The 12795-nt window shown below is 47.2% G+C and overlaps 1 protein-coding gene across 3 annotated transcripts in view; it reads right to left on the bottom strand.

Moving 5' to 3' along the window:
* Positions 1-12795, bottom strand: part of GRIP2 (glutamate receptor interacting protein 2) — a 250895-nt gene that overhangs the window by 8976 nt on the left and 229124 nt on the right. For all 3 annotated transcript variants that reach the window (XM_088061807.1, XM_088061808.1, XM_088061809.1), the window contains exons 18-21: positions 9328-9467; positions 6891-7067; positions 3993-4146; positions 951-1071 (exon numbers count right to left, since the gene is read on the bottom strand). In XM_088061807.1, the coding sequence (XP_087917933.1) occupies positions 951-1071; positions 3993-4146; positions 6891-7067; positions 9328-9467 (592 nt within the window). The remainder of the gene's footprint in view (positions 1-950; positions 1072-3992; positions 4147-6890; positions 7068-9327; positions 9468-12795) is intronic.

Here is a 12795-nt window from a genome sequence, read left to right on the forward strand (position 1 = left end):
TTCCCTCTTCGACCTTCAATTAGTCAGAAGTTGCCTTTTTTCTCTGAAGCCTCAGCAATATGCAACTGTACATAAAACCAGTCCCACAGGGAATGATGGAGGGCATGACCCAGAGAGTCCTCCCCTGTCCTCTGCATCTGGAGGGCACAGGGAGAGATGGTCTTATGGGGTTCTCCTCCTTCACTCAGGCTGTGGGAGCAGAACTAGGGAAGGGAGCAGCACAGGCCCCATCCTGCCAGGCAGGTTTGCTTCCTGTTGCTCATAGTCTCAAGGGGGCCCTTTATTTGCATCCCATGACTTAGAAATCCAGGCTCCTCATCCTATAACCGGACACAATAACATGACCTCCAAAGCATTTTGGATAAAGAAAAGAGAAAGTGGCTTGTGAAGAGAGGAAACACCTTTATTTCTGCAGGAAGCAATTACTTTCTCAGATATTTCCATGGGGAAAGCTGGCTGAAAAGCTTCCAATTCCCTATTTCACTAAAACATTTTCCGGCAGAGTGACAGCTGAATGCAAGATACGTGTGCCTGTCGGCACTTGAGGCAAGCCAAGGCTGCAGTCCCAATGGGGACCTGTGGGGCTCCTTCTCCTCGGCCTTCAAGTGCTTTGGACAGACAATATCTTTCCAAGCAGAGGGATTACCACTGGATAGGGAAGGCTTGCCAACAGTCATGTGAAGATTATTGGCCAGCGACGGTTCGTGAAAAGGGCGTGGAGTTCCTGGCAGGCAAGACATGGGCTCAGGGAAAGAGCACATGCCAGCAGATGTCTAAATGAGGCAGAGTTACCCATTAGCACAAAGCCTGATTGGAATTAAACCCAAACCCAACTTCATACCACCAGCAGCTCAGGGATGCTATGGGCAAGTAACATCTGGGGAAACGGTCTAACATTTATGGAAAGAGCAAAACCGTCAGGTCAGCAGCAAATTCAGAAAGTGATTTACCTCGATCTCCCTCAAAAGTTCAGACTGGCCGCATGTTTCCAAATCCTCCAAAGCTTCTCCAAAAACACGCCAAAAATTGTCCTCATGAGTGGTCTCAAGGCCATTTTGGCGGTTGGGGTATCTGTTGTAACGTAGGAACCAAATATTGTCAGCACTCTTCTGCAGCGGGGTGAAAGCTGCAAGGCTACAGCAAGTGTCTCACCAGTAAAAGCAGACTTGAAGAGTCTTCATATACAAAAGCAAACAATATGAACTTTTCAAACAAGAGTCCACATACGAGACCTCCATGCATTTACTAACGGGGCAAGTGTCCTTCAAAGGAAGCATTAAGTTGGTGTAGTAATGTCAAAGTTCAAAGGGTAAATTAAAAAGTGCCTGTAGGAAGATTGTAGGTTTAGGAAGACTTTTTGGTGAAATAGAGAAGTGAAAGAAAAAAGGATGCGTTATGGGTAAACCAGGAGCCTCAGAGACTGTTAGTACAAAGGCTGATGGGATAGAGCTCAGATCTGAGACACAGAACACCTGAGAAGAGAGAGAAAAACACAGAGGGTAACAGACATGGTGAGAAAATGATAAATACATTAGGTCTCTATGAGAGTAAATAATGCAAAGATGTATATAAAAATGACTGCCCTGGGCTGGACAAGCAAATGCACACTACAGCCAGCAGTATCAACAGTGTCATGTTCAACCCATACAAACCGAGTTTCATTTGCTTTGGGATGGCCAGGGAACTGAGCTGTTACTTTCAGGAAGTCTCTCTTTTTTTTGCTGTATAGCAGTCTTGGCACTTACAGCTGTGTAAAGTTTGCCACCAGTTCTGTCTACAACAGAGAGTAAGGTTAGAGAGAACCTCTCTCAAGCTGGTACAAACACACGTTAACGTGAACACCGTGTGCTGGGGGTTCTGCAATTCCCCACCTTGACTTTTTATCTCTGACCACAAGCCAGGGTCAATTCTCATACCTCTAAATCAAACAGCAATTAAACATGGTGAAATCCTCTGAACAAAAAAGCAGGTAATGCTGGACACTGTTTACTGAACACCAGACTGCAGAACTCAGACCACCAGTGTTCTGTTTAACGGGAGCCTCCTGAAGGAAACTCTCTGTGGTGTTAAATCAAGATCATGATAAACCCACTAATGTGTCATGCTCAGAGCCCCAAGGGGACAGTAATATCACAGCAGCCCTAACACATCTTACACATATCTTACAAGGAGCTGCACTGATGATGCTCCAGCTCTGCACCATCTGGTATTATCTTGCATGGTTTTATGCAAAAAATTTCCTTCAGCTCCACAGACAGGAAGGGACACTCATCCACCACAGCCACACAGCAAAGTCAAAACAATTCACTTGAGCACATGTCACAGAGAGCTTGGCCTCCATTAAATATATAATGACCCCTTGGTCTTTTTCCAGATGTTTAACAACTGTGAAGTCTTTAGCACACATTTTCCTTTGATCCACTGGTTTAAATGGGAGTCTGTAGCAGGCAGAAACTCACACACCTTTTTGCTCCTTGTGGGATCATGGACTTCCTGAAGAGAGCAGTACATGACATGGCTCATTGTATTTTAAATTCACCCCCTATCTTTCATCAGCTTTTAAAGGACAGTAGCCTTTACACCAGGCAGAAACATCAAATAAACACCCAGCAAGACTTTATAAAAACAAACCAAAATTTCTCCCAAAAAGGAATTCTTGATTTTTTTCCCCTTACTCATTTCCTTCCTCTACTTCCAGGTTCCCAAAGAGACAAATGTCCCTTCTAGTTACCAGTGTCTTGCCTCTCAGAGCAGCAATACACAAACACATCCAGGACACAGATGAATCAGAATGGGTTCCCACATCACTGGGTCAGCAGGTTCTTCCAGGCTAAAGGCTGTCAGGGTTTGTTTTTCTCTCTAATAAAGAGGGCTCAGCAGCATGAACCATCTCACTTGCACTTTGACATCAGGGCTTGGAGTCCTCATTAGGGACACGGGGATTTTGAGGGCTCAGATTTGCCAACTTCAGCTGCCAGCAGCCTTGCCGGGAGGGCCACGAGGGATCAGTGACCTCTGTGAGCTGGCTCTCGCTGAGAGGCAAAACAAGAACAAAGTCTCCAGCACTGCCAGCCTTCCTGCCAGCTTGATCATCTTTAAATAGGTGGAAATGGCCATGAGATGTTCTAAGGGTTTTGTTTGGACAAACAAAAGTTAAGGAAAAAAAATAGGAGAAAAAAGAACTGACAGTAACAACACGACACACACAACTATGGGGACTCTGGAGGATGTCGAGGGGAGGGGAAGTTTTGAAGCAATGGGGCTTTTCCATTATGTGTGGCTCAGTGAGGGGCAGTCTCTAGCCAAAGCAGATCCAGCAGGATTTTCACCCAAAGCACAGGACAGCTGCAGATGCCTCCCCGGCCTCAGGAGGTGTTACAGCATTTTCCCCAGTCTGGCTGAGCTGGGGGATTAACTTGACCATGTTCACTCAGTATAGCTTTGTTTGAGGTGTTGGAAGGGCCAAAGTGTGATGGAGAGAGAATCCAGCCACAGTTTTGGTGGATTTTAACATGGATATGCAACCTCATACTGGTCCTGCAAGAATTTGGTTACTTTGTGCTCTTTTGCTTTGTGGCACTGAGCTGTTGTGAAGCTGCATCCTAACTCAAAAAAGTCTGGCCAACACGTACAGGGACAGTCCTGACCATATCTATTTATTTCACCTAAACTACAAAAATACTGCAGCCTTTACATGACAGGACTAAGAAACATGATAGGAAGCTGTGGTCCGTGCAGCTGAGATCACCCTAACTCCAGACACAAATGTCACCTGGCCATGGCAGAGGTGTCACAGAGCTACACTCAGGGTAACCTGGCAATGTGGAGGTGACCCAACACAGCTGGTGCACCAGCAGCATCCTTCCCCATGGCTGTCTGATGCCAAGTGGGACATTACTGGCCGCTCCATCACATTCCCATGCCCCCCTTATCCCTGTGCAGTGACACCCATACTTCCCAACACCTCCCCGCCTCCTCCCACCTCTCCGTACCTGCTGGGCTTGTCCCAGTCATCTTCACTGAAGCTCCCATCCATGTAGGGGTAGCTTTTCCTGGGGTCTGCTGGAGGGGTGCTGCTCTTTTGCCTGCTGTGTCTCCACTCGTGTGGATGGAGGGCTATGCCGGCAGCCTGGGGTATGTACGTACCTAGGGAAGGCAGAAGGAGTGGAGGAGGAGAGAGGGCAATACCTGGTCAGAAACCCCAAATGGAGCAGGACATGCAGAGCTGGGAGAGCCTCCTTCCCTAGGTCCCAAACATGAGGTCACATGGATTATACACTTTCCATCTCAGTCATCCAAAAGCAGATCTTCCAATCTCTTCTGGCTTTAACCAAAGCAGCCTCTCAGGATGCTGACATGGGATGCCCCATTTCTCCTTTCCTCCCCTGCTTCTCAGTAGTTTTATGGTGTGGCTCTGGGATCCACAGACCTGGGAGTACACATACCCACAGATGCAGATCCTGCCTCCAGCCAGCTCCAGCTGTGGTTAAGAGCTCCTGTTTCCACACTGAACCCAGCAGAAATTATGTTGTTCAATCAGCCACCTCTAAATACAACAAGTTCTTCAAAGGGCAAAGGGAAGATCCTGACAAGCTTCCCTCAGCAGTGGTAATGAGGAAGGGTCAGCTCTGATCCTAAGAGCTGCCAGCCAGTTCTCTCAGAATTCCCATGCCTTTGGGATCAGCTGGTGTAAGTACAGGAAACTGCTTCAGGGACGCGTGTGTGAAAGGCAAGGAATAGGATAAAAAACTCTGCTGGCTTGAAAGCAGAGGAGGCTCATCTATATCACATTTGACAGGAGATCAATACAGACTGTTAGTATGAAATCAGACAAGTTTCACTACATCTGCCCCCATGGACTTTTCCATACTGCAGTGTCTTACTCCAGAGATGAAAATCTACCACTACCAAGTCACAAGTCTCATGAGAAGCTGGCTAAACAGAAAACTTTCAAAACAGACCATTCCTCAGCAGTTTCAGTGCCATCTGGAGTAGAAATAAATCTCCTAGGTCCCCTGCCCACCTCCTGCTGCCCATTCAGTGTTTCAGAGAAATACTCAGAACCTTTCCAAGAAACACTGTACGCTCCCATCACACGCTGCGCCAAGCAAACAGGAAGAAGTAATGGAGAAACGTGTAATTAAGGGAGACTTGATGTCCTAAACACTGGAAATACCCAAAGACAATGCCAACACTTTCTCTGAAAATGCCAAGGTCTGTTATTTCACTTAACTGATTGTTTCCTCCGTGTGTTTTTAAAGGTTAGACTTCTCTGGAGAAAGCCCCAGGAAAACTGCTTGCCAACATCTTGGAGCAGTGGGAAGCACTCACTGCCTGCCAGAGCAGGACAAGGGCTCTGGATGCAGGTCCCTGCAGCAGGTGGGCAGCAGGTCTGGGCCTGGCACAGGGACATGTGTCCAGAGCAGTCACTTGGCATCATTACAGATTCACCTCCTGCTTCCAGAGAGAAGGGCTGGATCCCTGGGATTCAGAGCCACCTGGTGGCACGTTCCCACCAGGCCCAGCACAGCTTCCCTGCCAAAATTCTTCCTTGAGCCATCTCCTACTGCTGTGGATGAACCTAAAAGCCTGCATGGCTGTGGAGCCTGATCTGTAGCTCTCCATTTGGGGTGTAACCCCCAATCTCCTGGCTCTTCGATTCCCAGGTCCCCCTGCACCCTGCCTTCCGTGCCCAACCCTCCATGCCCTTCTCCCTACCATCCACCACCCCCTTCCCATCCAGTACCACTGCACCACCACGAAGCCAAATGCAATTACCAGGGAAAACAGAGAGCCCCTGAAGCAAAGTTGCAGTGTGTAGATCTTGGGCAACTTGGCACCAGCCCTGCTCCCTGGGGTGCTGTGCTCAATTACTTGTTCTCAATTTACCGGCAAAGCAATCATTTCCCAGTGCCCAACTTGTGTTAACATTCAATTAGATGGAGAAGGATTGCAGCATTATGAAGGCCAGGGGATTCCTCCCTAATGAAGCCTCCAGTTCCAACAGTGTTCCCAGATTAAGACTTCAGACGAGCAGAGGCTGAAGGAAGATGCAGGGATGGGGAAAGAGACGCCTGGGCAGTGCTGTCCTTTGGACTTGGCCAGAGTGCAGTGAGCAAGCACAGCACACTCACACTTTGCAGCAGCACCCTGCAGCATCCTCCTTGTTTTCACATTCTGTTCTGGACAGGAGTCTTTCTACCAGTTTCCTGTTACAGCATTGATTCAGGATTTTGGGTCGTTTCAAGATGGGCTAATGCTAGCTTGCAACACTAAATCTGAACTGGTATAGCTATTTTCCAGTGCTTTTCTCCAAGTAAAAATATATTCCCATGACTAGAGTATCCTAAATTCCAGTTCCACATCTGCTAGAAGCTACAGCTGAATAAATCTAACCTCAAAGACACATGTTCATCTGATCACTCACTAGAGAGTTAGAGATACTTTCTTGTAGTATTACCTTAATTATTTTGTTAAGCAAGTGCTTCTAGTCACAAGATATTCTTGTGGATTTTAAAGTATCCTGAAGAAGATTATTATGTCCTACAAGGCCTCTCTGGAGAAATAAAAGTGAATTACGGACCAAATACTCTGTGAAGCATATGGCCAGTGAATAGTGTCTCTGATTATGCGAATTATAAAGTGCTGTAATGGTTTTGAAAATGATGAGAACAGTATGATGCCATATAACCCAGAAAAAATGTGCCAATAAAAGCCTAAACAGATACACCAACTCTCATGCACCACATGAGTACATTCTAAAATACGTTTTGTTCCTTGCTGGAAGCAAGAAGCGACACAAATGTGGTCAGGCCACAGGCTCTGGCTCATCTTTGGAGACAAGACCCAGACAGAGCAGAGCCCCCGAAGAAAACACAACCCTGGCTTACCTTGGCTTCCATACCCAGCATCAATGGCAGAGCCATCCCAGGACTCCACAGTATTGTCCACACTTGGAATTGTGGTGGAGTATATCTCAGACAGCTTGCTAGTTTTCTGGGAGTCTGTCAGCTCATCCTCTGGGTCGCTTACTTCATTTATGCTCCCCGACTTCTTGGGGTAGGATTCTGCAACCAGAACATCCTGTTTTAGCAGGCACAAGGAGTAAGCCTCAGGGAAAAGCTTATGCTGACACAGGAGCAAGCCCAGGTACTGTAAGTTTTTAAAGTACCTCTTTAGCTCTTCAAAAGTAGCTGAGAAAGACACGGGCAATGAAGCTGAAAGGATTTAATGCATTACTCTTATCGCAAGCTGAATCAAGAAAAAATGCCTTTCTGAGTTTTTAGCACATGGAATACAAGGAGCAGCCATGGGGATTACCACATATGAGAGAGTTGGGACCTAAATCAATTCACAAGCCTAAATCAATTCATCTTCCTGTGCCTTTGGAAGCTTCCTCCAAAGAAGCCCTGCCCAGAGAAGTGTTGGTTCCTGCAAGCAACATCCTGTAGCTTCTCTGGTCTCAGGGGCCTCCTTTATACTCAGAGCAGCACCAGGGCAGGTGCTGGCTGCAAACTCAGCTGCAAACAGATGTTTTAATTAGACTCCAATGGCAACCACCACTGCTGAAGTTTCAACCCTCTTCCACGACTGTACAACTTTGTAAAAACTCAAAGCTAATCACCACCTCTCCAGAGTCTCCCACACATGTGACAATGGTGGAATTCCTGGGCGTGGAATTTCCCCTGATCAGTGATCAGAAAATGGGAGCTGAATGTGAATGACAAAGCTCAGACCTTCCCTTTCATTATTTTAGTGCTAACAGGCCCTTATTATCATTATATCAAATTTCCTTTCAGGCAAAAGCTATGCAAAGAATGATTTCGCAGCACAAGCACTTCTTTGTACTGAATATTTTAAAGTCCTTGTTGATTAGATATCTTGTTAGCCATCCACACCCTGGATCTCTGACCTGTGGGATAAAAAGCCCTCTGAAAGTCTGCATTTGTCAATGAGGACAGATTATTTTAGCAAACAGAGCCCAGTGTCCTGAAAGTCCCTATTTTCCAAGCCTCCAGAAGATTGCTCACCATGATTAACTCAAGATTACCTTGAAATTTCAATTACACCTGCTTCATTCTCAGAATGATTAACGAGTCTCCAACAGGCACTTGCATGTCAATTATTTCACCAAGTGGCTGTGACAATGCTAAGTGTCAGCAGGGGGGGAAAAAGAGCATTTCAGACCAAAGACCAAGACATTTGGCTACAGGGGAAGAGACTGGGGCTTCCTGAAGAGGAATCAATTCCCCAGTTCTGTTTGCCACATCCCTACTCCCTGCCTAGTCTTCATCCATTTGTAAAACAGGTGCATTGCCACACATCTTCAAACTGCTTTGAGGTCTACAGAAGTTCTATGTTTAAGAGTGATGTCACTTTTTCAGATGCAGGACAGGCATCCCAAGGGCCACACTTGCTTGGAAAAGCTTTATCTCTTGATTTCTTCTGATTTCCACAGCACTGCAGGCCACTGGCTGGGGAAGTCCAGCCAAAACTACAGACTGCAGAAGCATCACACTAAAAAAAAACGAAAATACTGGGGCTGGGAGAGACTAGAATGAAGCCAGAATGCACCTGGTACTTTCTGAATGTAATGAAAAAGCCTCTGGCTGCTATCATGCAATCAGGGAGAAAAGTTTGCATGATCCCTCTTTTTTTCTGATCATCCTTCTGTCTCCAAAAAACAGTGACATGCCAGTACTAAGTATGATTCTGCTTTTTTATACTATGTTAACAACAGCTTCAAAGCCACAGGGAGCTTGGCAGGAAAACCAGAAGGGAATCCCTAGAATGAAGTTAGATGCTCTGAAAGATGAACTTAGAACCCCAAGCCAGAAAAAGAGGTGAAACAGATTTATTGCCAATTGTGTTTTAGAAGTTGAATTAAAGACAGGGGGTGGGGAATTCATGGATTCTACCAACTCAGAGTCTCTTTGCTCATTTAGTGAGGTTATATTTAAAAAAAAACCAACACATTCTTATACTTCTAAAATTAACTTCTGCTTTACTTCTGTGTGAAACACTGAGACAGACAGGGAATGGCAACAACAGTACAAGGTGTCAATCTGAATTAAAAACTACTGTTGCCAATAAACCTGCTGTTTCATCTCTTACCATCACCACAGAGAGGCTTTGGGTTGCCTTTTTTTCATCTGTGAGTCCGAAGTTCGGGAAACACACCTTTTCTCACTGTGCTGCGCCATGACCATGACCACACTGCCTCATCTCACCTCCCACAACAGCACAGAAACCCCCCAGCAGTGGCCATGGCCCAGGGTCCCTGCTGGGGTGAGCCTTCCCCCTGCCCACCCCAGCTCCTCAACTCACTCTCTGTCTGCTTCTTGATCTTGAGGGTGACGGTCTCTCCCGCCATCTGCAGCAGGTGAATGGCCTCGCTCAGAGGCTTGCCCTTGAGACTCACGTTGTTGATGGCTAAGATCCGGTCCCCGATGTGGATGGCTCCAGTTCTGGAGGGAAAAGGCACTGTCAGGAACTCCAGAGAAGCAATTCCTCTGGGAGACAGGACGCCTGCTGTCGCCTGAAGCAATTAACTCTCAGCACTTTAAAATATGTCTTTGTTCCCTCTTGGTACACTCTATACCCGTGACTTCTTCACCACATAGCAGGAATCCAGGTCCTCCCCAACTTCCATGTGCACAGACATATAAATTCACATGGGAACACATGAACTCCTCAAATCCCAGCCCCTCGGGAACTGGGGCTGTAGACCAGCTGAGAGAGAAAACACTTCAAAGCAGCGGGGTTAAAAGCACAAGCACTTTAAGGTTTGGAGTCCAACACAGTCATCAAACATGGAACCGAAGGACATTCACCCTGATGGAAAGAAATTATGAGACAAACCTAGAAACCCATTGGGAAAAACCCAAACCAAAATAGCTCAAAATTGTTCATGTGTGTGCAAGCATGAGCTGAGCCAGCTGCAGTTCATGATATGGTTAAAGCTCACCCCACTCAGCTACACCCCTGTGACTTTCTCCACCAGCTCAGGAAGAAGCTGTTTTATTGCTCAGCCACATTCCAGCACTGGCTATTGCTCTCACACATAAATCCTCAGGCTTCAGCAAAAGACACACAGAGCAAACAAGTCATAGCAATTCTCCCCCTTCTCCATCCTTCCCCTCTGTCTGCTCACAGACAAAGGCTCACTTGGAGCCTTCCCCAGTGAAGCTCTGGGAAGAGCAGGCAGGGCAGGGTGTGTCCACCGGCACAGCCGCTGCCAAGGCTGGAGCTCACACTCACCACTGGCTGGACTCAGCTTCCCAAACTCACACTCAGCTCCCCAGTGTCAGCACACAAGAGCAGCAGCCACCTCCTCCTCTAGTTCTGCGGGAGGTTCTGCTATTAGAACCTCTGTGATGGAGCCAGGAGGAGATGCAAATCTGGACCTCAGTATCTTTTTGTCCATGGCAACTTGTCTCCCTCAGGGTGCATCTCCAAACTGGACTGCAGCTCCTGCCAAACTGGAATTTGATATATAAATGCAGGCAAAACAGCTGCTTGGCTTTCCCCAAAATATCAGAGTTCTGTAACCACACTGCTGTGAAACATCCCCTATAAGTACATCAAATCAGGAAACACAGCCAAGCAGCAGGCAGGACTGCTCAGTCTGCAGCTTCTGCTGCTGCTGAGGTACTCAGCAATGCCACTATGGCCCCAACAGCCACTAGATGTCCATCTTGTCCCACCCAAATCAGCCTGGAAAAGTTGTCATTGGAATGGAAACATTTCTGTGCTCAAACAAATTACAGATCAAACTGTGACTGGAGTATTTGTCTTAAAAGTTTCATCTATTGTAGTAAAAAAAAAAAATCAAGCTGAACTGCTGGCAGTTTACAGTCGATCCTTCTCTCACTGCAGAGCTTCAGTATTCAAGGGTTTCCTGGTGTATTCCTGAACCCAGCATGGGGACAGATCCGTCCAAGGCACCAGCCCATCCACCCAGCCCTGAACAACACAACAGCTCTGCAGTAACTGTGGAAGTCTCTCAGCAGGGAAAAATACAGAAACAATTAAAGAGAAAGGTCACGTTCAGCCAGGTATTTTTCTTCAAGGGGGAGAAAGCAAACCAAAGTCCAGTCCTCTCAGGCCCCCCCTGTGAGGCCAGGCAGGCAGAAACTGAGCAGAACTGACAGAGAAAGCAGTTTCCAGCTAGTGACCCTCGTGCCTCTGCATTACTACCAACAGTCCTTAATTCAACTCAAACACAAAGCAGCCCAAGGAGCCATGGGATGCATGTTCCTTCTTGCTCAGAAGGGACATGCAAGAACAGATTAGAGTAACAGGTAGGTGGAAAGGTGTAAAAGGGGCTGCAAGCACTTCCCAGCAAGCACTGAGGTGGCTGCATGCACATGGTAGGGATTAACTTGGCACATGGGCAGTGTCCCTTTTCCTCCCTGCCAACATGGCATGGTGCTGGATACTCCTGGACCAAAGTCTCCTACAGCCAACCCCCTCTACTTGAGCAGGTGGCACTGAACGAGGCTGGTCTGGCACTTTGAAATGCCAGCAATAGCCAAAAATTGCTCTTGGGGAACCATTACACCTCAACCAGAATTGAACAATATTGTTCAGGCATACGCCCTTGGTTGAGAAGAAAGAAAACACAAGTCCTATGGCACAGGCTTAAGCCATCTGCAGGCACTCAGGGAGGGGGCACAAACACTAACATGGGAGAGAGCCATAGCTTGACACTGATCTAACAGTCTGAGCTGCCTTTGTAGGTTTCTGTAAGATCAGACAAGAGGAAAAAAAATGTTCAAGGTCAAGATAAGACCTAAGCCATCTGACTGTGAAGCCTTTAGACTTAGGCAGCCTGTCACCCACAGACAGACGTGTGACAGATCCTAGAGGACACCTTGCCGCCCCCACTGCCAGCAGCCCAAGATGCAGTGCAGACTTTCACTTGTTCCTCTACAAGAACGGCCCGTGGATTTCTGTTATCAGACACTGGGATCAGGTCCACCCCATGTCAGTGCTGTGAACCATGTCCTCTACCCCAGCAAGAGCATGGATTTGGATTTAAATCCCCATCCTTCAATCAGAGCCTGGCTAAGGGCATCTGTGGCATAGATAAACGTAGAGATGTCAGAAAGGGACAATTTAGGATATCACTAGGAGGACCCCTCTTCTCTTGGCAAGGTCAAGTCACCCCCTTCTCTCACTGACAGGAGAAAAAAATTCACCTTTCCTGCAAGCATCACAGTGCTCCTCACCCTCCCCACGGGGAGCCAAGGTTACCCAGAGACATCCCTGTGCTGCTCTATCCCCATGCTGTTATCTGCAACTCAGCCACAGTGAACGTGCTGAACATCTCCGTCACTCTGCTCACAAGGCTTTTCATTCCTCACTGCCTGCTCATTCCTGATCAAAATTCAGCAGTACTGCAGCAGTCCCCTGCACTACATTTCTGGAAGTAGCAGTCACCTGTGTGCATCCGAGTTCAGAGGAGGAACAGGCGTGGAATTGCAAAGGGAACTGACACCAACAAAGGGGTAAGACTGTCTTCTGATACCTGACAGCGCTTTAGCTGGCTGTTCTTAACCTCTCTCATGCTGGGTTATGGGTACAGTACAGAAGTGCTACATAGAAAAGCCTTGCATCCTCTGTGGCTATTATTTTATAGGGGAAAAGACCAAATCAGTAGCAGGCAGTGATATAAAATCCCCAAAGAGAAGAATCACCAATGACTAAGTCCATCCCCTTCCTTCCCAGGAGACAAAGACTTTCTGCATGCTGCACCAAAGGGAAGCAATGGAAACGTACAGCAGAGTGCTG

The sequence above is a fragment of the Pseudopodoces humilis genome, chromosome 13 (assembly GCF_049639895.1).
Source record: "Pseudopodoces humilis isolate 2021_Gansu_Grassland_sample_001 chromosome 13, ASM4963989v1, whole genome shotgun sequence".
Taxonomy (NCBI): Eukaryota; Metazoa; Chordata; class Aves; order Passeriformes; family Paridae; genus Pseudopodoces; species Pseudopodoces humilis.